General features: G+C 36.7%; 1 protein-coding gene and 1 pseudogene across 2 annotated transcripts in view; one reads left to right on the top strand and one right to left on the bottom strand.

Moving 5' to 3' along the window:
- RNF180 (ring finger protein 180) overlaps positions 1-27,406 on the bottom strand; it is a 123,701-nt gene extending 96,295 nt beyond the window's left edge. The window contains exons 1-2 of one of the 2 annotated variants that reach the window (XM_039870015.1): positions 27,302-27,406; positions 3,924-4,058 (exon numbers count right to left, since the gene is read on the bottom strand). In XM_039870015.1, coding sequence (XP_039725949.1) covers positions 3,924-4,058 — 135 coding nt within the window. In that variant the 5' untranslated portion in view covers positions 27,302-27,406. Of the gene's footprint in view, positions 1-3,923; positions 4,059-5,374; positions 5,639-27,301 lie in introns of those variants that run through there. The other variant, XM_039870014.1, reaches the window with a different exon arrangement.
- LOC120608376 (uncharacterized) lies at positions 10,137-10,252 on the top strand (annotated as a pseudogene).
- Positions 27,407-27,627: the final 221 nt, after the last annotated feature.

Below are 27,627 nucleotides of genomic sequence, written 5' to 3'. Positions count from 1 at the left end.
ATTCCATTGTATATATGCAACACATCCTCTTTATCCAGTCATCTATTGCAGGAATGTTTTGAAAGATGTTTAACATTTAACATTTCAATGTTAGCAATAACATGCCCTTAGCTGGTTCGTTAAAAGTGAGTCAACTATATTATTTAACTACTGCACTATAAACACTACGGGGAAAAGATCAGGTAACAAAAATGTCATTTGGAATAGCATTATTAATTAAATATTTAAAGTGTTACAAATGTAGAAGAATCAAATTCTATTCGAGTGCCTAGTTTTCCTATCTGTACTTTGAGAAAGTACTTCAAGGGTGAAAACTTTTTACTCCAAAGGTCAGAATGAATAAGAAAAATTGAGAGACTCACTTAAGGACAGAGAGTCTCCCTGCAACTATTCTTGCTACCTTTCTAATTTACTCTTCATACAATAACCAGAATTTCAATGGTCACGTCATTCCTTTTTAGTGACTTCCCAACTGTTAGGATAAAGATCAAAGTCCTCAATTTGGCTTAGAAGACCATAAATGATCTAACCAATACCCATCTTTCTAGCCTCAAATGTTCCCAAATTTCCTTTTGATCTCTCGATTCCAATCACAAAAATCTTCTAGTTCCACGGATATGCTACATTCTCTCCACCACAGGACCTTTGAACATGCTGATCCCAAAGCTTAGAATCTTATCCCCGCTGTACCACCCTTGCTACTCATCCACCTTATCACTCTATCTCTACACAAGTCACTTCCTTAGAAAAGCCTCCCCCCTCACAAATAGGCCCAATCTTCTGACTATATCCTATTCTTATGGCGCCCTATATATTTTGCTTTTGCTGCTTACACAGCTAAAATTTAACATTTATGATTGATCACTATCTCGAAAGCTTCACAAGGATACAACATCTTTCTTCTGCTGTTCTTTGAATTTCCAGTGCCTAATATAGGGCCTGTTTGTCTTAGCTTGGTCTGCCATAACAAAACACCATAGACTGAGTGGCTTAAACTATAGACACATATTCCTTATAATTCTGGTGATCAAAGTGCCAGAATGTTAGGTACTGGTGAGAGCTCTCTTCTTAGCTGGCAGATAGCCGTCCTCACATGCTGGGGCCACAGCCTCTTATCATATTACGGTCCCATCCTTATGACCTATTTAATCTTAATTACCTCCTAAAGACCTATCTCCAAATATAGTCATATAGGGGGTTAGGACTTCAACATATGCTTTAGTGGGGAAGGAGACACAATGCAGTCCCTAGCATGTGGCAAGACTAATATGGAATATAGGTTGACATTAAGAGAACATAAAAATGTTTAAAATGTAATAATAAAAATATAATTTATTTCAATATTATAGCCATTGTAGGAAAGATACTGCAAAGATAATAAAGCCAGAGAGATAATGAGCAAAATATCTACCCAAAAGGTGAAGGAGGAAATGTTAATCTATAATCAATTCAACATTCATTGATCATATTTATGGCCACCACTGTATTGTCAATGGTGTTACAGAGACAAAACACTCCATAACCTGATAATGGAAAGAGTTATAACCGAATAATTACAATGCTTTACAGTAAGTGTTGGACCATTCCTCAGTTTCCATTTTCCACGACTCACTGGAATCTGGTATCTGCCCTACAACTCTCACACTTCAATGAGTGTTGACCAGTGATCTCCTCTTTGCTAAAATTAATGTGCACTTTTAGGTCTCATTCAGGTTCTCCACATATGGTCATAGTTTGTATACCAACTCTGCACAAATCGGGGGGGCACCTTTCACAGGCTAGCACCCTCTAGAATTGTGCACATTGAAGGCCATACCTGGTCTTCTACATTCCCCACAACGTTTACTACTACTAACCAATCCCGCCTTCTGGAAGATGTTTGTTCCTTGATTTTCATAATATGGTGCCTTACTTTTTAGTCTTATCTTTCTTGCTACTCGCTCCCCCAATTTGTGAGCTTTTTCTCTGTCCATCCTTTAAATGTTCCTAGGCTCTCTTCTTTCTCACTTTATGCACACTCTGGTGATCTATCTACTCTCACAGTTTCACTCACCACTTATATGGGATAACTACCATATAGTTCAGATCTCTGTTTTGAATTCCATATCCACAGAACCAGCAGCCTCTACCAAATCTGTCTGCATGTTCTCTAGGCCACATAAACTTGACATGTCCAAAAGTAACAAAACTGACTAAAAAACTAAAATTGAGGCCACATTCCCCTACCAACCCTGATTTCACAAATGGAGACCATTTCTGTTATTTTATTTTTATGATTTTAGGGTTTTTGTTATTTTGCTTCTGATTTTGGTGTTTGCCTACATTTCATGTTTCTCAGGCTTGAAGATGGGGTAGACATTGTAGATTGTTTCAAAATTCCATTCCAAATTCCCTGTCACATGCCTTAGTACATGCCAGCAGCTGGAAAACTAAAGCTCAAATGTCTTAGATTTCCCATAGCTCAAGTTCCACGCCACGACACAGCTTCTAGCAAGCTGATACACCTGCTCAATATTATAAAAGCAGACACGAAAACTGTATTTGTGCTGTTTCTTCTAGCAAGCTTGGTTTTGGAGTACTTGGTTATTCTGAAGCTAAAATTACAGTGATTCCAGTGTCCAGTTCCTAGTTTTATGGAGGGTGAGATGGATTCCCTAGCACTGGACAGGGATAAAAAAAAGTGTGGTCCTGAAGCCAACAGCTATGAATGCTGCTTCCTCAGTTTCCTAATAGCCTATGTTGTTCTGAGATCTGTTTTCTGTCTGCACGGGGTGTGGAAGACAAGACAAATAACAGGGTTTGCTCAGGGTGGGAAAATCCCAAGGGGGAACCCCTACATAAAGCTGGGTTGTAATCTCAGCATAAGAGTGAATGAAAAATAAACTTGCTGCTCAGGACACAGAAGGAAACTTGTATCTCAACTCTGGTATTTAGTAGGAAGAAAGGAAAAAATCTTCCCCTCAGGGTGCAGAAAAATTTCTTGAACAAAAAGTACAAAACACAAAGGAGATGATTAATAAATTCATCTATATTATGTTATCAACTTTTGTTCATTAAAAGATACCATAGTGAATTACAAGTTACATAAACTGGCAAAAGGTATTTGCAATACAATAACCAAGAAAGAATTAGTATTTAGAATAAAGGACTCCCCACCCCAAGTCAAAACAAAACTAATAGAAAAACATGAAAGAAAAAAAGACATTTCACAGAAAACACAAATGCCTCAGAGAATAAGATGATAGAGAGGAAATAACCATGATCAAATGTGGCTGAGGCAAAACAAAACAACAACATACTGAGTGTCTCTGTGGAAGGGGAAGAAAACAATGATAGGTGATTACAGCCACTCTCTGTGTTGCACTGAGAATTCACTGCAAAATTCATGGATTACCATCTAGTTTGCACCTCCATGATACTACCTCTTTCATATTGCTCTTAGAGAAGTTCAGGGATTTTATTTTTGTTAAATAAAAAATACTTTATTGAATGTTTTTGAATATTATTCAGGTGTTCCTACTGACTTTTAACTTATACATGAACTTTGTTTTCTAGGCTCATATTGAATACTAAAAATTACTATATAACAGGTTTTCTATTTCTTGATAGAATCTTGAATTTAACTGTGTGGTGATGACTAAGGTTTACCCAAGGTGGGGATAAAAAAAAGATTCTATTTTACTTATGTTTATGATACTGCAATTAAACCTTAAAGGTCATGTTAATATTAGCATCTAAAGGTAAAATTAACTGTAACTGTGGAAGGCGGGATGCCTTCTGAATACCACTTTGAAATGTTTTCAGTGGGTTCAGTAAAATTAAGCAAAGGTAAGTCACGTATGGAAAGATATCTGGTCATATGTGGGTGTGCCCACAGCATTTCGACACCTGGAAACTGTGAAGATTAGAGTTAGAATACTTACCTTAATCACTTGATTGTCAAGAGATTTCATGAAACAGCCAGAACTTGCTATGCATTTTCTACATTTCCAACAACGAAGAATATATATTTCTTCTTGATTAAGATTTTTAGTTATCACTTCTTTACTTCTTTTCATCTGTGGGAAAATTAACTCAGTTTTAGAATGTTAAACTATATCACATTAAACTTGATTTTCTAAACCCTCTGTACAGCATTAGCTACATGTGGAGCAGAAATAAGAGAATTATCCTTTACTGAGGTACCACTAGTTACCAGCTCTTAGGTCAGGAGCACCCTATAAACTGTCTGGGACTGAAAATTTCATTTAACTATTATGATGATGCATTATATCATGTGACTACCACCTTATTTTAGTTCTGCAGAACATTTTATGTCTATTTTTTCCATTACTCACTAAAAATGGTAAGAGGCAACTGCTGAAGAGTCAAATAAGTTATCACAGCGGCTTTAAAAGAGTCATAATAAAGAACTATAAATAGTCCTGTAAATAGGGTGTTTTGAATAGCCACAGCATTAAATTTTAAATAGAAATTATTGAGTTGTAGTTAATTTTGTGAACACTGAAACTTACTTTAAATTAACTGATGGCAAAAATCCCTTGAATGCAATATTTATCTTATATGTTGTATTCAGTGTTAACAGTTAACTATATCTTGTGGTATGTGTAGTCAAACAAAAAGACTTAGAGAACAGCCCTATCAATTTTGTGGTCTATTTTTAAACCTGAGGTTTTCTATCAATACTGTGATTTGGCCCAACTTATGAAAACAGTTTTACACTAATAAGGATTCAAAGAAAGGTGCAGTGTATTTAGTAATTTGCCTGGTAAACTATTCATTATAAAGAAAGGAAATGTTCGTTTATTAAGCTACCCATAAGAGTCTCCTGACTTGTTCCCTAGCCACATTTCCTCATTTGTTAGCTCTTTCATTTTTCATTCATTCAACAAACATTTATTGAGAGTTAACCATATGCGACACAGTGAGTCAAAACTCTGGGGGTAAAAAGATAAATAAAACTTATTTTCTGTCATAGTAATGTTCACTATGATATATATCCACAGTTTTCTACCCTAGCTCATTAGAATCACTTGGGAAGCTTTAAAAAAATAATGCTAAAGCCCTACTCCTAGACTTATCCTGAGATGGGGAGGGAGTTAGGAATGAGTACTTTAAAAGGTTCCCCAGGTGATTCTATAGTGTGGTCACGGTGAGGAGTGAGCTGTACTATACAATTAAGTAAAATTCAATAGCTATAAGGACTATAAAAGAGGACCTTAACCAGATTTAAAGCACAGCATGCCCTTGTTGCAGCCAATCTAGCTGACCTTCAGGTAGCTAGGCATAGGTGCTTCTACTGACATCTTCAGAACCCATTTTAGCTCCGTTGACTACACTATTTAAATCTGTCCTCAATGATTATTAATAATACCTTAATTTGCAAATGTCTTGACCTCCTCCAGCTTGATGTATCTTTCTTCATTGTTGAAGCCCCCTCCTTTACTTAACTTCTGTAAGCGCTCCCTTCACATTTCTATATTTTTAGTGTCTTCTATCCTCATCTCCCTTTTGACCACCAAAGGTTCTCAGCCAGGAGTAGGGACTGCAGGGAAGAGTCATATCAGAATCAAAGATGGAGAAACTCCGTATCTGCCTACATTCTCCTTTTCCCAGAGAACCATACACACCTCCCCATTCCAACCCCTCCCCCAAGATTTTTCCGTGCCTTCTTGGAGTGCAAGCAAGTAGTTAGAAAAAGCTCAGTAGGTGATTCTAATAAGTCTTCACTGCAAATCACTAAAAATTATACTGTGTGACAATTCTTTTATACAAATGATTTTTTTTAAATCTATATATCTAGTTTTGATCTTGTTCCAAAGCTCTAGACCATTATTTTCAACTTCCAGATGTTAAATATATATCTCTATATGAATCTCCTTCAGGGCCTTTGTTTTGGCTGTTCACTCTGTCTAGATTTGTGCTACCCTACATGACAGCCACTCATCAAATGTGTTAGTGAACACCTGAAATGTGGCTAATCTGAACTGAGATGCACGGTAAGTGTAAAGTATACACTGAATTTTGAATACTTAGTAGAAAAAAAGAATGCTAATATTTCAATAGTTTTTATATTAATTTCAAGTTAAAGTAATATTTTAATTTACAGAATTAAGTAAAATAATACTGTAAGGATTTATTTCTCTTGTTTCTTTTTACTTTTTTTAATGTGGCTACTAGAATTTCTAAAATGACGTATATGACTTATATCATACCCCTATTGGACAGCACTTGTCTAGACCTCCTTGCTGTAGGTCTTTGCATGGTGTGCTTCCTTCTCATCATTCAAGTGTCAGCTCAAAGTCATTTCCTCATAGGTATGGTATAAGAAGCACCTGAGGAGTTTATTTAAATGTAGGTTACAGGACTGCATACACAGAGATTCTAATTCAATGTTTCTAGGGTAGGAATCTGCATATTTAACAAGCACACTAGGTGATTCTGTTACATGTCATCTGAAGACCACACTTTGAGAGACACCAATCAATAGAATACAGTCTAAGCTCCTTATTATGTTAAAAAAAAACGTCCTTTAAGTAGCACAAGGGATTCTTGTGATGAAATTTTCATGTACCTGATTGTGGTGATGCTCACACAGACCTACACGTGTGATAAAATTACACAGAAGTATATACACACATGCAAACACACACACACACTAATTAGTGCATGTAACTGGTTGACGGTATTAAGGGTACACAGGATTTTTCTGAGAATCCATAATTCACAATTTGCTATTAAATCTATAACTATCACAAAGGAAAGTTTTACAAAAAATTTTACTACATACATTAAAAACTCAATATTTTACAGTCACACTATCTTTATCAATTAACTGTCCTGACTACATGTATAATCCTCTATACCATTTGTTTGCATATTTTTCGTTTGCCTCTTCCTATGACAATAATTTTGCAATACTTTCTATAAAGAGAATAAAAAGATCATTTACTCTGCCCCTTTTTAAAAAGTGGTCCCTTACACCCTTTAAAACCTGACTCCAAACTGGTTCTAAAGTCTTGGCATCTCCTCCAAAGGCAAACCACACCACACCAACACTATGCAGATCTTTGTACAGTTCCCTAAAAAACACCTTTTTCTGCTTTCCCTCTTTCAAATTTGCTGCTCGCTCTCCCTGTAATGTTATTTTCCTTTCTCTTGACTTTATGTTAAGAAATACTTTTTATCCGTTAAGGCTGAGCTCAAATTTTTTTTTTTACAGATGTTTACCAGAAAAATACAATTACTCCCCTTTCTGTGTTCCCATAGTACTTTGAACACACCTGTACAGTAGCACTGGTCATGCTGTATTACATTCTCGTGTGTGTTTTGAGTCTTACTGATTTAACGGTGAGCTCCTAAAAAGCACTATATTCTATTAAACTCTGTATTCTTACAATCAAACATGGCACCTGGCACCAAAAAAGGCACTCGACAATGTTTTCTGAAATCAAATGAACAAGATCCGGCAGAGAGCCTTTTTCCAATAACAAGTGATAAGTATATCTAGCCAACTAGTGGGACAAACCAAATAGAAGTCCTTTTGCAAGGGACATGAGGAACCTGAGGGAAGAAATAAATCTATATTTATACATATCTGAGCTTGAAAGGACTGGAGGTTACCCAACAGTGATAAATTTATAGTATACCTGAGGTAGCTTCTGTTAGAGAATTTATGTCAAAAGGGGTCAAACACAGTAAAGAAACCTATTAACAAAAGAGTAGTCTTTGAATGAAATACAGCATGGTTGTTGGCTGCTAACTCAAATCCATCCCCAACTCAGTACTCAAATCCATCCCCAACTCAGTACCCAAATGGGTTCTAGGAAGATAGGTTAATGATATAAGTAATCAACAGAAAACTTTTCTGACGGGGTCAACACAATTATGCGCAACATATACCACATGGCTTTAACACTCTGAGAACTTAGGGGCAGCAACTAGAGTATTGAAGCAGAGCGAAGGAGGAGAAACAAGGTGATCTTGGAAAACAATATAAGATGAAAATGAACTTATTGCTTATTGTATATGGATGCCTCATATGCCCAGAAATACTTGGAGGGACTCTGCAGGGGAGCTGGGTTCTGAGTCAATAGATGTGAATAACAAACGGTAAAATTCTGATACTCCTGTTCATATAACTGCAGTGGAATTTACAAGCTGATGGGCCTAACAATGCAGGTATAGTATCGCTTTTCTCTTAAATCCTGTTCTGATCAGACCAGATACATCCATTTTTCTAAAACTGAGTGTTCTCCATGGACGCTAGCTCTTCTCACCAAGGTCACAGTCTTTGTCATGGTAACTTTCTTATCTCCTATCCCACACTTGGTATCTCCTGGATCACACTAGCTGCTACTATTGGCTTGATATAGTCCATTGCCTGATCATAGATTTCATCTTGCTGTACTTCACCACCTATTCTAATATTCCTGTCACTTTCTGGTATTTCCTCAATACACCGGGCATTTGAATAATAATGTTTTGCTGAGTTATGTGTATCTCCCAAGTAATGACACATTTCGCATTTCATTGCAGAATATCAAAAAAGCCACATTTGTTAATATCACCAACCTCAGCAAAAAGTTCTTTAATTATTGGGCAACAGTCAAGCTCATGGTGGTGGATACAAGTTTTCTAAAGTGCTAATTTTTGTTTAAAGCTCAATTTCATTGCTTGTAACAAATACTGACAAATATCCATGTCTGAATAACGTTTGTCAAAAATTCAAGTAAAAATGGTATATCTTGGAAAAATGGGCAGTTCAGCTAGCTCTAAACTAAAACAACTGAATGAGGGCTTTGCTTCAAAACTACCATCAGCCTTCAGTGTTCTGCAGAAGTGTTTTATTCATTCTCATTTTTTCACACAGAATATTAAAAATATATGTAACTTACAGTGAAGATTTGATAAAATTAATATTTACTGTTTCAATAAAGAGTTTTTTAACAGCATGTGTATGGATGCCAGTGAAGAATAATTACTAGTACAGTTTGTCACTGTGCTTTGATTCTGCTAAGGGACCAGCAGTTTTACTCACTGTTGCTTTTGCATTATTAATGAAAATGTTAGCACAGTATAAAAAAGGCAAATAACGTCTTAGCTTTACCACAAAAATAGTCTGAACTGATTCTCCGAAAGGTTTGAGAGACACCAGGGGCTGAGGATCACATTTTGAGAACTCCTACTTTATGCAAAACAACTGTCCCCAAAGTGTTGCCTATGAAAATCTTATTTCCCACCAATATCCTTTAAAATATTTAAGGATAGATGAGAGTCTATCCTTAAATATGGTGTCCTAGAAATAGAAAAAAATGGTGTCCTAGAAATAGAAAAAAAATTCCTTAATCTGATTAAAAGGGAGTTACTGAAAACTTTAACAACTGTAATACTCGATGGTGAAATGTTAAAAGCATTCCATGAAAATCAGGAAAAGGACAAAAATAAGACAATTATGCACACTATTTTCTGTATTATTTAACTGTGTACCAGTACTACTAGCTAACGCAATAGAAAAAAGTAAATAAGAGGTATAACAACTGAAAAGAATTAATAAGTAAATAAGAAATCAAGGGCCTATTAAAAGACACCATTTTTCTTTTCTCTTAGAACTATATAAATCACAATGGGTAGTACGTTCTCTAATCCTGAGTAGAAAGCATATATGGATAAAGAATATTTACATCATTACAACACACGCATACCCCTAATACCTTTGATGTGATGTTTCTTCGTTCCCTTACCACATGGCTCACTGTTGATTTTCATCTTAACTACATCACTTTCATTTACTTGGTGTATAAAACTTTCATATGTTGGTATATGTGTTTAGTTTAAAATATTTAAATTCAACTTTTAGACTTACATTCAACATTTCTGGTATCACTAATGAGCAAAGACACTCCAATATGTACATATCTCACTAGTTTACATGGTAAGAACAAAATCATACACATTATTTTTTCAAATTGTTATCCTTATTTGAAGAATATTGTGTTGCTCAAAGAAATTTGCTGGGACATAATGTTAAATTAAAAAATAAACTAATGGATGTGGTTCCATAGTGTAGCGGTTAGCATGTCTGCTTTACACGCAGAAGGTCCTGGGTTTGTGCCTCAGTGGAGCCACAGTCCATGGTCTATGGCCATGCCACCCTGAACAAGCCCAATGTCTGATCTTCAAAGCTAAGCAGGGTTGGGCCTGGTTAGTACTTGGATGGGAGACCATCTAGGAAGACCAGGTGCTGTAGGCATAAATAATAATAAAAATAATAAAATAATGTGGTACCTAGTAAGTTTCTGAGGTGCTAGTAATGTACTAATTTCTAATGTACTATTTGTTTCTCTGGGTACTCATGGGTGTGCTTACTTTGTGAAAATTCATTAAGCTATACACTTGTGATCAGTTTTTCTTCTATATTTATCTTATTTCAATTTAAAAATTACTTTAAAAACTTGCAGTGACTTCAAAGTTTGTGTGTGTCTGTGTCTCCCACCCCATCAATATAACCACATGTTTGTCTCTGTTTGAAAACAGATAAAGAATACTAAACATGGAACAACGTCTACAGTCACAACTTGCATCATCTGGTCCTAGACACAAGGTCAGTATTTTGTGACAGGTGGAAGTCAAGGAATTCCAATGAGACGAGGAATCATATATGTATTTTCCTACCTCTACCTATAGGGGGATTACTTATCCATCACCAAGTAAAATTGGAGAATGGAGTAGATGTAGGAATGTGTCTCTGCTGCTCTCCCATTATAAAAGTGATATTTGTCAAAGATGAGTTTATATGTGGATTAATAGTCCCAGACCCTTTCACCATCAAAGGACTGGTTAAATACTAAAGAAGACTTTTGTAATCCAAATCTTGAACAGTTGGGAATGGAAAAATCTAACATAAAGACCTTTCACACAGGGACAACAGATTTGTATATTTGTATTTTATGCACATAACTTTAAATGTGTTTTCCAGCTATTTCACCATCTTTATATGTTAATATCCAATTATTTGGAGAACGAGAGAGAGGAATGAATAGGTTGAACATAGGAGAATTTTAGGGCAGTAAAACCGTAGTTTACGATACTATAAGGGTGAATTAATGACATCATACATTTGTTTAAATGTATAAAACTTTACAACACAAAGAGTGAACTTAAATAAAGACTTAAATAAAAGTATCAGTATTCATTCATCATTTTTAACAATTGCATCGCACTAAGACAAGATGTTTAATAGGAGAAACTGTGCAGAGGGAGAGAGAATATACGGAAGTTTTCTATAGTTTCTGCTCAATTTCTTTAAAGCTAAAACTGCTCCAAAAATAAATTCTGTTGATGAAAAAAAAATTATTATTTTGATATCTAACAATAGCATTATCTATTCAAGGTTACTAATATTTATTAACAAAAAAGAGGAAGTTTGCATTTTCTTGGCTATTTAATTAAAAATAGCTCTGCTTTTGAAATTTAGCAACGCTGATTTTCTAAATGTTGGAAAAATGTCTACCTTGTCAATATGATTCCTGTGTTAGTTTACTTGGCCTGCCATAACAGAATATCATAGACTGGGGGGCTGAAATGACAGGAATTTATTTTCTCAGAGCTCTGGAGGATAAAATTCCAAGATCAGGGCGCCAAAAATTTTGAGTTTTAGTGAGGGCTCTCTTCCTAGCTTGCAGACAGCTGCCTTCTCACAGTGTCCTTACATGGCCTTTCCTCTGTGCATGTGCACTTCTGGTCTCTTCCTCTTCTTAAAAGGACAACTGTCCTATTGGATTAGTATCCCACTCTTCTGACCTCATTTTAACTTAATTACCTCCTTTAAATCCCTATCTCCAAATACTATCATATTGGGGGCAGGGCTTCAACACATGGATTTTTGAGGGAACATACATAATACAGTCCATAATATTTCTCCTTCTGGCCCCCAAAATACATGTACTTCTCATATGCAAAATACATTCACCCCCAAAGTATCAACCAATTCTGGAATCAACTCCAAGTCCAAAGTATCATCTAAACCAAATATGGGTGAGACTTGAGGTACGACTCATCCTGAGGCAAAATTCCTCAACAGCTGTGAACCTGTGAAACCAGAAAAATTATATGCTTGCAAAATAAAATGCTGGGAAAGGCATAGGATGAACATTCCCATTCTAAAAGAGAGAGAAAACAGAAAGAACAGGTCCTATCCCCGAATACAGTTATGTTGGGGGTTAGGGTTTCGACATTTGGATTTTTTTTTTTTGGCGGGGGAGACACAATTCAGTCCATGAGAGTACCTAAAGACCTCAAGCCAGTCATCTCAATTTTGACATTAGAATGCTGTTTATATTGTGTTTTTCCTATTGTAGAATACATAGAATAAAAGCCCTGGCATAAAAGAGAAAAATATTGAGTTCAGAATTTCTAAAAAGAGTCACCGTTAGTAAATAAGAAAGAAAAATCAAAAAGTAAAATGGCCAAAGAATTTGGAGTTCCCTTATTAATTATCTATATATTTCTTAGAAATTGGAACAAGATAAAGATAAAAGCCAAGAGAGGTAAAATTAATAAAAGTATGAAAGAAGAAATGCATACTTAATTAGAATATAAAATACTAAACTGATTTTGCCAGTTTGGACCATCTCTGAGCAAATAGTATTTTTAAATTGTCTTTATTTCTTTTTAAGAAAAAGCTAATGAAACTGCACTACAGATAAGGAGTAATGTCAAACTTTTTACTGCAAGCCATGTTACTATAAACCATGTTACTACACCTAAGTGATGAGCATCTATATCTCTTATGTCTGCTGAACACTGGCCTGCAAGCAAGGGCTCTATAGATAAATATGTGAACAGGAGCACATTTAATGCTGATGACATGGGATTCCTCTTTAACGTACAACCAAAACAGACATTAGTTCTTATAAAGGAATGATGCTGGGGAGAAAAACAAAGACAGACTGTTAGTCTTACTCTGTTGCAATGATGACTGTAGTAAAAAAAAAAAAAAAAAATCAGAACTACTTAAGAAAATTTGATTATTTCTTTTATATGTACATCTTTCCAGTATATATAAGATTAACAAAAGCATACTGGCTTCTGGCAGAAATTTTGGGGGAATCGCTATTAAAATCAGAGAGAAAATGACCTATAGGATAGGGACAGTCTACTACTGATTGAGAAATCCTGCCCATACCCTCTGGGGGCTTAAATTTAAAATGTGTATGTGTGTGTGTATGTGTGTGTATATGTGTATATACATACATATATGTATGTGTGTATATATATATATATATATACACACACATACATATGTGTGTATATATATGTGTGTGTGTGTGTGTGTGTGTATGTGTATATACATACACACACACACACACACACACACATATATATATACACACACATATATACATACACATAGCTTAAAAGCACCACTCTGTATTTGTAGCCATCAAACTGAGGCATAGTCAACCAAAGGTTGTATGCTGCAAATGCCTGCGTCTCCATGTAATGAAAAGTACCCCTTTAGGAATATAAAGAAATAGCATACTGTTAATGTAAGAGAAATCTCACCACTATGCAGGACACAGTAACTGCAGGAGTAATCCACAACTGTTCTGCGGAAGTGGACTTTGGAACCAGTGAATATTCACACGATCAGAACATTGTATGTAATAATTGTTGGGAATAAGTTGCACAGATATTATTTTGTAAAACTGATACCATGTCAACTCTCCCTGCCAATGTTCAATATTTTTGATGTGTGTTATAAACACAGAAGAACTGGAATAAAACATGTCCAAATCCAAGCAGGTCACAGAAAAGAAATATTAATAACACTGAAATCAATGGTCTGTGAAAAACTGCAAAAATATAAATGACTGAATTTTCAAAGCAACAGTCACTACATTTGTTTGTATTCTACATAAAAACATACCAGTACCCAAAAAGTAATCTTACATTAAGCAGAAATTAAACCAGGGTCTTATAGATATGACTAGATTACTGTGGAATTTACATGCTTTATGTTGTTCAACAGATATTTCTAGAACATCTACTATTTAGTGAAAGGTGGCTTGTAAATCAAGATTCCTCTCACATTAGCTTTCATTCTTTGCTTTGGGATTCAGATACTTTATATGTACACATAGACTGGATCAAGTGATTTCTATACTGTCAATTCTATAATTCTAGACTTAGTAGCTGCAGTGACTAAAATGGCAACTGAAGCCTCCAATTTATTAACTCTAAAACTGTCTAAATCATGACAGTTTTGTCTAAAACAAACAACTGAGGTTATACACTTTGGGGTTTGAACATGTTGAAGTCAACTTCGACAACTTTTTTAGTTTAAATGATTCTGCATACACTTTAGTATTAACACCTAAAAATATTATCTTGGGAAACATTCAACTTTTGTATTCAATAGTTCAAACGACCTTATTACCACCTAGTCAGCTCTCACCTACCTTCCCTCTACTTTTCTACCTTCCCTGGGCTTGCTGACCTCTTAGGCATGACACAATGCATATTTAACCTTAAGGAGAAAAGGTAATATGAATTTGATGCTACTATAGCTGCCAGGTACTTTACCCCCTCTCCCACAGCTTCTTAAGCTACACAATCAAAGCGGAACACCTCTTTATTCTTTTAAATTTCTCCTTTTCTCTTTCCTTTCTCTCACAAACATATTTCATTCAGTCTTGAATGCTCACTTCAGTCTTTCAATCCAAGTGATAGCTTTAAGAATTGTTTAAAAAAAAAAATCACTAAAGTAATGCAGACATTTTGCAACTTCTTTATTTTGGCTAATTTTGTCCATTTTAACAGCTACCATTCTTTAGTAAAAGAAGGAATGAATTCTAAAAATGAATGAAGGTAATAGTTTGTAGGATCCATTCTCACACACTACTTCTCATACACTACTTTCTGAGGGAAAAAATATAAGGTATAACATACAGAATTAATATATTTGTGAGCAAAGCTGAAATATACTTTTCAAAAAGGTGTGTGTATATTTATATTCATATGTACATCTTAGAAATTACCGTATGATGAGTGCAAGTTTTTGTTTCAAGAGATAGATTTAGGCATTTTTAGAGATTTTTGAGTAATCTAGGATATATCTAAATGTATCTTAAATAGAAGTGGCAATAATATTTCTTTTTGGACCACGAAGACATAGTAGCAAGAAGAAAACAAAATCAGGTGATCTTTTAAAATTAATTTTAAGTAATATTCTGAGGCTATTCTTTCATTCGATAAATATGTGCTGAGCACCTACTCTTTTGTCAGGAAACACAAAGAATAACAAAAACCCGTACTGTGAAAGTACATGAGAGGGTGAGAGGAGTCTAAGCCAGGTTGGGGGAAGACAGTAGGCAAAACTTTCAGGGTTCTCAGAGGGAAACATCTAAGTAAAAAATTGATCCAAATGGAGCCTTCTTTCCCCAAAAACTTCTCAGGCTAACTTCTTAGGAGGGGATATAAGGGCTAAAATATATTTATTTTATGGGAAATATATATTAACATGATATAAAGCTTGGTCTTAACTGAAAGTGAATAATAAATTGTCTAACTTGCCAATTTTATTGGATAGCTACATTCTTTTGATGGGTCAAATATCAATCAAGAAAGAATTCAATGAGAAAGTGGCAGCAAAGATAAGCATACTAACCTGGCTTCAAACTCTTTTCTCTTCTGTGCAAAATAGTTACACTGAGAGGCTTTTTGTTGGATACAGAAGCAGCTCTACTAGGTTACTGCAAAAGATTACTAGATAATGGAGCCAAAAAAGAATTAAGTATCTCCTAGTACATAAATCACTAATCTAGTAGCTGAGAGATTTGGGCTCATTTATTTTACTTATATATCCCGTCATGTCACCCACCCGCAAAAGAGTTTAAAGCTCCTGGCACTTTGTCTTCCCCGAACAGTCTTTACCTTTGAACAGTTCACCTGTTACCTAAGCCTCTGTTTAGTACTCATGTCACTGCATCACCAGGTATTATACTAATGTGTACATTTGTTTCTACCTCTAAATTAATTGGAAGCTCTCAAAGGGCACAAGCAGTGTTTCAAGTCTTTACAGTCCTTTGCGATACCACCCAATAACTTGGATATGATTATGTATGTCGTTGAACTGAATTAGAGGCAACTAGAGCTACTGTTCTCTCACTTTGGGCATTGAAAGGAAATTCTAACAGATCAGGTATTCATTTCATTTAAATTCACCTACAAGCCAAACCCCTAAGTGCACTATACTGCATTACATTGGGAAAAATCCCAATTCAGAGACTGAATTATGATTTAAATTCTCATATAATTCGGGTTGAAATAGAATGCTTGTCCTAGTATACCATGTGCTTCCACAAAGTTCTGAGTCCAAATTTCCTCTACTTATAAAGATACCAGTTAGACTGGATTAGGACCCATCCTAACAGCCTCATTCTAACTTAATCACCTCTCTAAAGGCCCTATTTCCAAAAACAGTCATATTCTGAAGAACTGGGAATTAGCTCTTCAACGTATAAATTTGAGGGGACACAATTCAGCCTACAACAACCAGCAAACATCATGTGCCCCCCGGTGTAATGCAAATAGAAGGTACTCAGCATCATCTACAAAGTATTCTTTGAAAAAAAAAAAAAAATTAACCTGACTGAAGCAAGCATTAAATCTAAGAAGTACTTTGTGAAGACTAGAGGAACATGTCAAATGATACCTAGTCAAGCAGGACGTGGGAAATTCTACAGGACAAATGACTTGGCTTTTTCAACTAATAAATAATTTTTAAAGAGGGAAGAAAAACATAAGAGATTTAAGATACCAATCAAATGCAATGTTGTACACCTTATTTAAATCTCTATTCAAATAAATCAACTCAAAAAATATTTTTGAGACCACTGAGGAAAATAACACATGAATCATGTACTGGATGATAATAAAGAATTGTTGATTTTATGGATGTAATATATGATACTGTTGCTATGTTTTCTAAAGGTCTTTAGGTTAGTGGTGTTGCAACTTTGGGTACTTAAAGGAAAAATTGTATAATGTAGAAAAAAGAAACAAGAATGGAAAAATAATAACAATTAAAGCAGGCTGGAATATATATGAGGATTCATTATACCATTCTCTTATTTTTTTGTATGTTTAAAACTTTTAAAGTTTTTTTTTTAAATAAATGAAATAAACATGACACAGTTTATCACTGGATCATACATGCAATTATTAATTTTTTGAAAAGTTTTCCAGTCAAAATGGCTTCTAAATAGCAGCCTCCATTGTAGCTTTTTCTCATTTTTTATTAATTTCCTATGAAGATGTAGAATAAAGTGAAAACTCACCCCAAATCCAAAATACTCCTAAAAGCGACCTTAATTAAGCAGATTGCCCTCTGTTGAGAGGAGTTTCTCTACATCGGCACCTGCATACCCCTGTCCTACCCTTGTCTCTCGATGTAAACTGTCTGATAAATACTGGCCAAGAGGCTTCTTTCTGCCCCTTCAGTCAGTCCCCTCAGATGCATAGGTCCTCTACCAACTAGCAAACCGGGAAGGCATTCCTCCCTACCTCTCAGACACTGCTCTATAAGCAGGACCTGCTGGATTTTCTTTCATTTTCCGTATTCTGAGTAAATTCCAGGAAACAACTAGACAGAATGTAGGGTGTCCATGGTGGGTGCCACAGAGCACCGAGAGACCCGAAACACAGAAAACGTGGTGATAATACGCAGCAGCACCTGCAGCACAGTTGTTCTCACGGGTCACGTCAGTTCACCTCTTAGGGAAACGACAGGCAGTAAAGAGCAGTGGAAGATGCCCTCTCTGAAGAACAGTGGAGGACAGAGAGCCAGGCAGTGAGGGTCTGTGAGAGACAAGGAAACCAGACTGAGTGCCTTGTATGTCAGCAAGCTCTGCCGCTGTGAATCTGAGCAGGTGGGCAGCAAAGTGACTGTGGGTAATTTCCTCGCCTTTTCTAACACCATGTCTGCTCAGGTCTCCTCATGATTGCAGTGTATAGGAAGAAAAAGAAACGAAGCAACCAAAAATGAAACCACTGAGATACTGTGGAACGAAGGAAGATTTGTTATTGAAAGGAATGTAACATAACATTAATTTCAAAGACCTGATAGGTAGTAGTCATAATGAATACTGTGCTTTATATCCATAGTGTTCAATTTGTGCTTCAGGGGTTCTGTAAATAGTGAAATATTTAACCATTTCATTGCTTTTTGCAAGTTGATATTTTGGGAATTCTTATAAGATTTCGTACGAGGGGAAAATTGCAACTGCTGCTTTCTTAAGTGATGTTATTCTCAAAAAACTGAACTTTAAAGAAATTTTACAAATTGAGTCAATTTCATTAGGTGATAATGAAATTGCCACTGTATACAAAATCTTCATCTAGTACACCATCTCAGAACATCACTGAATTTACAGGAGATCTATGCTGAAGGACTATACAGAACAGCTGTCTGCGGAAGCATGTGCTGCCAGATAGTGGTAAATTTATAAGAACAGCAGAATAATTGAGAATAAATTTGGTATGTGAAAGTGTAGATTCTATAATTCCAAAGAAAGGAGGAAAGTACACAAAAACAAAGCAAATGTTAAAAAAAAAAGTACCAACATCCATATGGTAAAATAGGAGTATATGCAGAGTTTTTGTGAACTCTGTTGACTTATTGGGCCCAGTTTTATTTTTAGAAAGTCTAAAGGAGAGTACTTCTGATGTTACCCAAAAACTGATTGGGACTGAACGTAGATCTTGAAGCTAGGTACTACTTCCATAACTTACCTTCTGCTTTTCTTACTGTAGCTAGCTAAGCTGCCAGTAGACAAGGGAGAACAGCCAATGATGTGTGTCGCCTCCATTCCAGTAAGTGACTTAAAACAGCACTTTCCCCCACTCCAACTTTGAACTCTCTGTAAGGACTTCGATCCACCTTGTTCTTAGAAATCTTACGACTCAAGAAAATAAGAACATCCTCCTCACAAAACGGTGGGAATAGTTTGGGAAGTTACTTAACTTCTGAAAGCTTGTTTCCTCACCTATAAAATAAACAGTCCTAACTCATAGGAATGTCCTAATGATTAAAGGAGCTAATGCCACTTAATAAGTACCGTATTCAAAAATAGTAGCTAGTACTTATTTAAAATAATCTCAACCCCTTAACTTCATGTTTTATATGTAGAGATTTTAGTTGTTGTAAAAATATGAGAGCATGCCACTTTCTAGCCCAATGCTTATTAAAAAAGGTAATATTTTCTGATGGATAGCTTCATAGAAGAATACAGATAACATGAATACATCCAGTCACACATAGTCATCAAACTTCATATGATGTCATGAAACAGCTTCTGTTCTAAAATGGAGTCTCTAAGGAGTCAATCTCTATATAATAGCTTTATGAGGCAGAGACCAGCTTCCTTTGGTGTTGTTTGCTAGATTTACCCTAGTGATGCTCATAAGTCGTGCCCTGACTTTAAGGAGTTAGGAATGAATGGTTTTTTTTGTTTTTGTTGTTTTGCCTATGCTTGCTTATTTACTCATTTATTTCACCTGTAGGTGCCGGACACTGTTTTAGCAGTATAGATTAAAATGTCAAGGAGTTTGCAACTGAGCAAGGAAGACAGACATGGAAAAATAAGTGTGATAAATGTTCTGAAGTAGAAATAGAAAGGCCTCTGGAGAAAAATAATAAGTTAAAGAGGACCCCCGTCTTGAAGGGAGTCTTGAAGGATACAGTGAGACTCCCTAGAGGCTAGAGGCAAGCCTTCAGGGATCCAGGGAGAGGAGCAAAAGGAGGCAGCCAGTGGAGTGGAGGAAGTGAAAAAAGGCTGGCCTGCTGGCCTGCCGGCCTGGATAGCAGACTGGGCAGAGTTTAGGCAGCAACAACCTGGTCAGCAAAGCGCAAGGAAGCTGCTGAAGGGACTGGGAGAATAATGATTCATTTAGCATTTTCAACCTTCAGTCGAGAATTAAATACTTCAGATTTTCATAAAATATAAACTTTGCTGACTAGAACCATAATTTCTGGCCTAGAATCTTTGAGGTCACACTTTTGTTTATTGAGTATATGGGATGAAATATCTGCCTCTCTGCACATTTATTCTTCGGTCTGTTAAAGAGAAAGATTGTCTTACCTTTATAAAAGAGCTGGCAAGGAAAGTTTTGCCCTCAATCCACCTTAATCATCTCTTTCTCTTTTTTCTTTTCCCTTCAGGATTCTGAAGTTTTGCAGGACAAATCCTAAGAATCATGACTATAACTCTGAAATTGCCAAATACCAGGAATTTGAAGTTTTTCTTGCAGTAGTTAACAGAAAAGGGAGGTTTCCACTTATAACCTGAAAACCTATGCTATAAATACCTTAGAACGTCGCTAGAAATATTTGATTATATACTGCACAGATGCATAAATGAACAGGTAACAAAGTGAAAGAAAGCCCAGGAAAGGGTGGGAGAGCTTGGGAGACACACGACATAAAAACTAACCTTAGTGTTAAGGTGAAGTGCTGCACTCACTGGCCTAGGAACTTGGATTACGCCCTGGGTGCACATGAGTCAGGAAGGAGGGAAATGAAGCCCCCAAAGTAAAGCCAGGATTTGGGAAGGGCAACATTCCTAAGAACAGTAAATTAGAAAAAATATGACATAGACATGTTATAAAGAAGTCTATATTGGCTTAGTCTCTGAGTAGACAGTGGAAAACATCTCATCTGAAAGTCTGTTTATTGAAGCACAAATTGAACACTATGGATATAAAGCACAGTATTCATTATGACTACTACCTATCAGGTCTTTGAAATTAATGTTATGTTACATTCCTTTCAATAATAAATCTTCCTTCGTTCCACAGTATCTCAGTGGTTTCATTTTTGGTTGCTTCGTTTCTTTTTCTTCCTATACATTGCAATCATGAGGAGACCTGAGCAGACATGGTGTTAGAAAAGGCGAGGAAATTACCCACAGTCACTTTGCTGCCCACCTGCTCAGATTCACAGCGGCAGAGCTTGCTGACATACAAAGCACTCAGTCTGGTTTCCTTGTCTCTCACAGACCCTCACTGCCTGGCTCTCTGTCCTCCACTGTTCTTCAGAGAGGGCATCTTCCACTGCTCTTTACTGCCTGTCGTTTCCCTAAGAGGTGAACTGACGTGACCCGTGAGAACAACTGTGCTGCAGTTGCTGCTGCGTATTATCACCACGTTTTCTGTGTTTCGGGTCTCTCGGTGCTCTGTGGCACCCACCATGAACACCCTACATTCTGTCTAGTTGTTTCCTGGAATTTACTCAGAATACGGAAAATGAAAGAAAATCCAGCAGGTCCTGCTTATAGAGCAGTGTCTGAGAGATGGGGAGGAATGCCTTCCCGGTTTGCTAGTTGGTAGAGGACCTATGCATCTGAGGGGACTGACTGAAGGGGCAGAAAGAAGCCTCTTGGCCAGTATTTATCAGACAGTTTACATCAAGAGACAAGGGTAGGACAGGGGTATGCCGGTGCCGATGTAGAGAAACTCCTCTCAACAGAGGGCAATCTGCTTAATTATGGTCGCTTTTAGGAGTATTTTGGTTTTGGGGTGAGTTTTCACTTTATTCTACATCTTCATAGGAAATTAATAAAAAATGAGAAAAAGCTACAATGGAGGCTGCTATTTAGAAGCCATTTTGACTGGGAAACTTTTCAATAAATTAAGGATTAATAATTGCGTGTATGATCCTGTTATAAACGCATGTCATGTTTATTTCATTTACTTATACCTCACCTTATCTAGAAAGAATTTATGAAAGTGAGGTAGAAAGCTGCAAACCTTAGGAAGATCAAAGTTTTGACTACATGCTTTATAAAGCTGTTCCAAAAAACAGTCAAAAATACTTTTTGAACTTCGGTATAAAAAATATGAACAAAATTAAGAGAAATCCTACAGTGAGAAGAAACCTGCAAATATGATAAGGAAAGTGTTAATATCTACAATTAATTCTACAACATAAAGTTTCACGAAGACAAATATCCAATAGAAGCATGAACAAAGAATATGAAAGCACAATTCCCAGGAGAGGAAACCTAAATGGTCAACAATCACATGAAAGCGTTCAAATTCACCAGAAATCAGGAAAATTAAAATTAAAACAAGATACCTTTTCACACAAAGCATACAGGGAAAAATTTTAAAGGCTAACAATACCAAATGTACAAACAACATGGAATAACAACAAGAATCTCATAACCACTACGGGGAGGCATAACTAGGCATCATCATTCTGGAAAGAAATTTGGCAAGATTTGGTAAAATTGAAATGTGTATCTATGGATTTATAGCGCTATTTCTGTTTGTATGTGCATAATATATCACACAGAAATGTTGATTTTAGCAACACTTTATGGTTGTAGCAAAAAATTATGAATAACCCAAGTGTTATCAATAGATTGGACAAATATATTTTGTTCACTGATACAATGGAATACTACTCAGCAATACAAGTTAATAAACTAAAGCTATACATATATCAAGAAAAAAATTCCAAAGTATGTTAAACCAGGAAAAGCCTGCAGAAATATACTGCAGTAAAGAATGATAACAGCATGGTAACAGTTACAGAACTGTTTAAAGCACGTGCAACAATGTTATATTTTATTTACACACATATGTAGCAAAAGTATAAAAACATGAATGGGAATGATAGATATCAAGTTTAGGGCAATGGTAACCTCCATTCCAGCTGGGATTTAAAGGACAGAGGGGAGATTCAGATAGCAAGTAAAATGGAGAGGAATGGGCATCTTGAGCAAGGAAAATAATATAAACCAAAACACCAAGTTGGAAAAGGGCATGGTCATTTGATGAGCAAGATGTATAATGTCTGACTAAAGCAGAAAAAGCTTCATTTAGGACTCTGCAGCCTTAGCTAGTTCTAAGTCAAACAGGTACAACTATATAGATATTATGCAATTTATATATTCTCCAGAAGACAAATGATCGAGGAAAGAATAGATTCTACCCAAAACCAAAATATTGAGCAGAACATGGCCAGAAAAAATATACTTTAGTTTTAATTTCTATCCGGTGGAAAAAAACTCAAGTAGACAGTCCTCAATTTACTCATTACATCATTGGCCACATGTCTATACTATTCATTCCAGGCTGACTAAATTAGTACCCATAATTCAATCTGGCCCTTTGGATAAATTTTTTTCAACAGGTTTCTAAATAGGCCAGGCAATTCCCATTTAGAATAAGTCTAACGCTTATCTCAGCAATTTTATGAAGGATGCTTTGAAGCTACTTTAAAAATGTGCTAATAATCTACGGTTGTTTCTAAGGTTTTCCAGCTATCAAGCCATCAGTGAACTAATCAGGTAAAAAGATTATAAAACTTGAGGACAGTTCTATTATTAGAATAATCTCCAATATTTTATGTTAGAGAAAATTAAGATTAAAAAAATGTAACCCTTCCAGTTTTCTCAGCCACCTTTTGTAAGAGACTTACCATTCAAGTAATTTCCTCGAATATTTTCTAAAACCTAAGAAAGCAACAGAACATCTTGTTAACTAAGTGTACCAAGACTACTCATTTTTCATCAATACAATTCTATTTTTGTACACTTTATTGTATACTAGGGCAAGAACAAGATGTTTAAGTGGGCATTTTTTATGTCTCATTTTATTTGACACTACCTACTTACTGGAGCTGTTTTGATGAGGGGAAATTTTGACTAGTCCTTTAAAAACTGAACTATTAAGTTCCCAAATTGAAAGAAAAAGTTGATGTTATACATGAAACATATATCCACATCCTTTCCTGAGCCAACTACCTTCTGCCCAAAGATGGCAATCAAAGGGGGAGGTAAGAGATTAGAGTAGGGGGTCAGAGGCAAGGTACAACACATAGATGGGATGAAACGGGTATGAACCATTATTTAGAAGACAAACCATGTGTATGAGAACATCTTCACTGTCATACTTATCTTAAAGAGGTCATTCTAAGGGAATCTTCTGCTTGTCTCCTTATAATTTACTTGCTTAACACTTAAGAGTCTGCATGTCAAACTGTGATTTTTCTCAAAGTTACTGTTCACTCTCAGTTAAAAAGAGAGATCTGGCTGTCAAATAATGGAATTTTTTTCCACTTGGGTATCAAAAGGATAGTACCCCCTTTTTATATGCTCCAGATTATGCATTTATTACACAGTGGAATGGAGTATATCTGTAATCACAGTATTATCCCTGTTCTCAAGCTACTGACTGCACAGAAAATTCCCTAACCATTCCCTCAGAAAATGATTTCATATATGTTTATCGTAAAACTCCTTCTTAATGATTTTAGGGGACCAGGCCAACTTCTTCTTAACTGCTAATATAGTTATAACAGACTTCTGGCACTTATTATATACGTTATACAACATTAATAGTTATAAAAATATTTATAACCCAGAAATGAATAAAATGAATATATCTGGTAATTGGTCTTATCAGGAAAATTGCTGCACACACAACTTGCTAATAATTTTTTTGAAAATAGCAATTTTACATTATTTTTATGAGGCCATTTTGACCCAGCTGTATTACACTCAAAACATATAATGTGGAGGCAACTTTTATGAATTATTTTTATGAATTATTTTTATTTTCTACATTATTATAAAGATTTACATTTGCATTTATGTAAAGTTCAAACTTTTATATTAAGTATACTCCCAACTTATTATCATTCCAGTATTATATACAAATTACTTACTGTATTCTACTTAGAATAAGTGATAGGTTATGAGAGAAATTATTTCAAAATATTTAATAACATGCAAACGTACACATATAGAATTTCAGCCTACCAGTAAGCACTGTCCCCTTCAGAGTAGTCACTCTGGGAAGGTTGCAAACTTATTTTAACAATGTTGTCATTATTTACAACTATTTTTAAATAACCCTTTTGAAATTGCTTTCATAGCCGTCAGGAATATCTTTTAAATATTCTTTAAAATATTCTTTAATAGTGGTAATATTTTGAAGGTAGAACTGAGTTTCACCACATTGCAGAAATCTTTCTGCCAAGTTCAGCAAATAAAATAGGTGTTCAAACTCAGTTATATAGTTTTTGATTAAAAAATTCAAACAAAAAATAAGTGCTTATAAAAGTAATTCTAAAAACATGTTTTTATGTTTTAAAGTGACTAGAAACTTCAAAAGATTTGAAACAATTGTGATTAGAGGCAGCACTTCTGGAATAAGTGTTTAGCCTCTTGAAGTCACCACCTGGGAGACCACTCTTTTTAAGAACATCAGCGTCAGCATGTTTGGGGGAGGGGGCAGTGTTTCATGACTCTAGAGTCACACTTTGAAGTCACGAAGTAGTTTCCCTCCATGAAGTTCAAAATAATTTCCATATATTACTTCATTAATTCTCCAAATATCCCTTATGAGAGAAAAAACAGATTATCATTCTTTTTTCAGATAGCTAAGTGAAGATAATGTAAGGGAAAGAGAATTGTAAGTGTTCCATTAGTCAAAATTAATTCTTACTGACTGTGCCCTAAAGTTCATACTATTTACTTAACAAAATTTAAGTGAAATCTTTTAGCTTTATGCTGCTTGACAAAAAGGCATTATATGAGGTAGGTGTGTCAAAAAAATATTTCAGAGGCCTATTAAAATGATTAATTCATTGCATACCTGCCTGAAAGTATTGATGTGTGAGAGTTGCTCATCTAACGTCATATACACTATGCAAGTCCTACATAAGTCTCTTTTGCCAAGAAAAATGCTTGTTTAACACTTCTCCTTGACTTTTAAAAGAAAATCTTTACTTTGAAAAAACAAAAATATAAATGAAAGAGAGGAAGCAAAATGGGATAAGGTCTATTGGCAAAATCATTTAAGAGCAAACCCTGGGGAAACTCATAAATTGTTGATGGCTCCAAAGATATAAGAAAACACAACGACATAACAGGCACATGATTCTAAATTAATTTACATTAAAATTATTAAAATGAGTGTTCTCCTAAATTTTTAATTCTTTTGCATGAGAAAAGAAAACCTTCTGCTAAATATTTAAGGATACATAGGAGCTCCCAGCCTCTTCCATTCTACCTATTTGTTAAATAAACATTTAGAGTCTCTGCTATTCTGATCACTAATTATCTCTGGGTCCCAGTGGCAAACATTTACCTAGGCGATTAAAGATTTGACCCATGACAGACAGGAAATTTAGTCCTTACTATGACTCTAGTGATCCTATTCAACAACTGAAATGATTCTGGTCTTTAAAGTATCACTTTTTAAGGGGTACAACTCCAGGAGTCTGAAAGACTATTTTAAAGAAAGGTTTTAGTAATGAGTAAATAAAAATATAATGAGTATCAGATGGGCATTCTGAGCACTAAATTTTGTTTCAGATTGAGTGACTAGCCCAAAGACAACTCTCAGTCAGACAAGTTCTAATCACATCTCCCAGAAGTGCTGACTGCTGAGTTTTACTATAACCATTTTTCCTCCTAGGTACCTCAGTTGTCTAGTCTATAAAATGGGGGTAATTTAATACTAACCTGCCTACACAATACTCTTTTGAAGTTAACTAATGAATGCTCTCCTAGGTGCGCTTAAAACTATTAGATGTTACAAAAACATTCCCTACGATCTCTAAACGACCACGGGAAGACACACACGTTAGTGCTAATTAAGGCATTAATTATAATCCACCCCCCACTCACCTACCAGCCAGGACCCTCTCCCCTCCTGCGCACCTCTGAATTTCAGAGCTTACTTATGACCTTCGTCGGTACACTCCGGACCCAAGGCTGCAACAAAAGCAGCTGCAACGCCGATATCGAAATGGACCAGACAAAAGAGAGTGGATCGGTGCAAAGGGACCGGGCCGTGAAAGAGGGTGTGCGCGACTCTTCCAACAAGCGCCCACAAGACGAAACAGGACGCAGTTCCTCAACTCCGCCCGGGAGGGCATCCAGCGCCCGACCCCGGTCCTCCGCCCCGGCTCGCGGCTCTGCCCGGGCACCCTGGCTCCCTCGCCGCACCCCCGGCGCCTCGCCGCCGGGGCTCACGTTTCCCGATCCCGTGTAATTCCACTCGCTCCCTGGGGCGCGCCCCGAGGCCGCCGCGGAGAGCCGCCGGTGCGAAAGTTCAACCGCCTCCGCATCACCTGCGGCTGCGACGGGAGGCAGGAGGCGGCCGGACCATCCCAGCACCCGCGCGTCCTCTCCTGGGCGAGCGTGCGGCCCGGCAAGGGCCAAAGCCGGACCCTCGGCGCGCCTCGCCGCGCTCCGCTGGGCCTCGAGCCGCCAGCCCTTACCTGCACCGGCGTACGGGAGCCGCTGGCTCCGCGCCCCGTCCCGGCGCGCTCGGCTGGCCACAGCCCGGCTCTGAGGACCCGGGGCGGCTCGGGCGGCGGTGATGCCGGTTCGGCGAGACGGGAAGCGACAGGAGCCAAACCCCGCGGAAAGCGCTCGAGCAGCGCCGGCAGCCAGAGCCTCGGTCTCGGCGCCGCCGCCCGCCCCGCTCGCTCACCTCGGCGTGTTCCGGCCCGCGCCGCGCGCGGGCGGCGCCTCGCCCTGCCCCCGCGCAGACCTGCCTGCCGCGCGGCCGCGCCGGCCCATGCGAAAGTTGTGCTCTCTTGTT

This window comes from Pteropus medius, unplaced genomic scaffold, assembly GCF_902729225.1.
Source record: "Pteropus medius unplaced genomic scaffold, Ma_sr-lr_union100, whole genome shotgun sequence".
NCBI lineage: Eukaryota > Metazoa > Chordata > Mammalia > Chiroptera > Pteropodidae > Pteropus > Pteropus medius.
The sequence above is the reverse complement of the archived record's forward strand: the minus strand, read 5'-3'. Positions and strand labels throughout refer to the sequence as shown.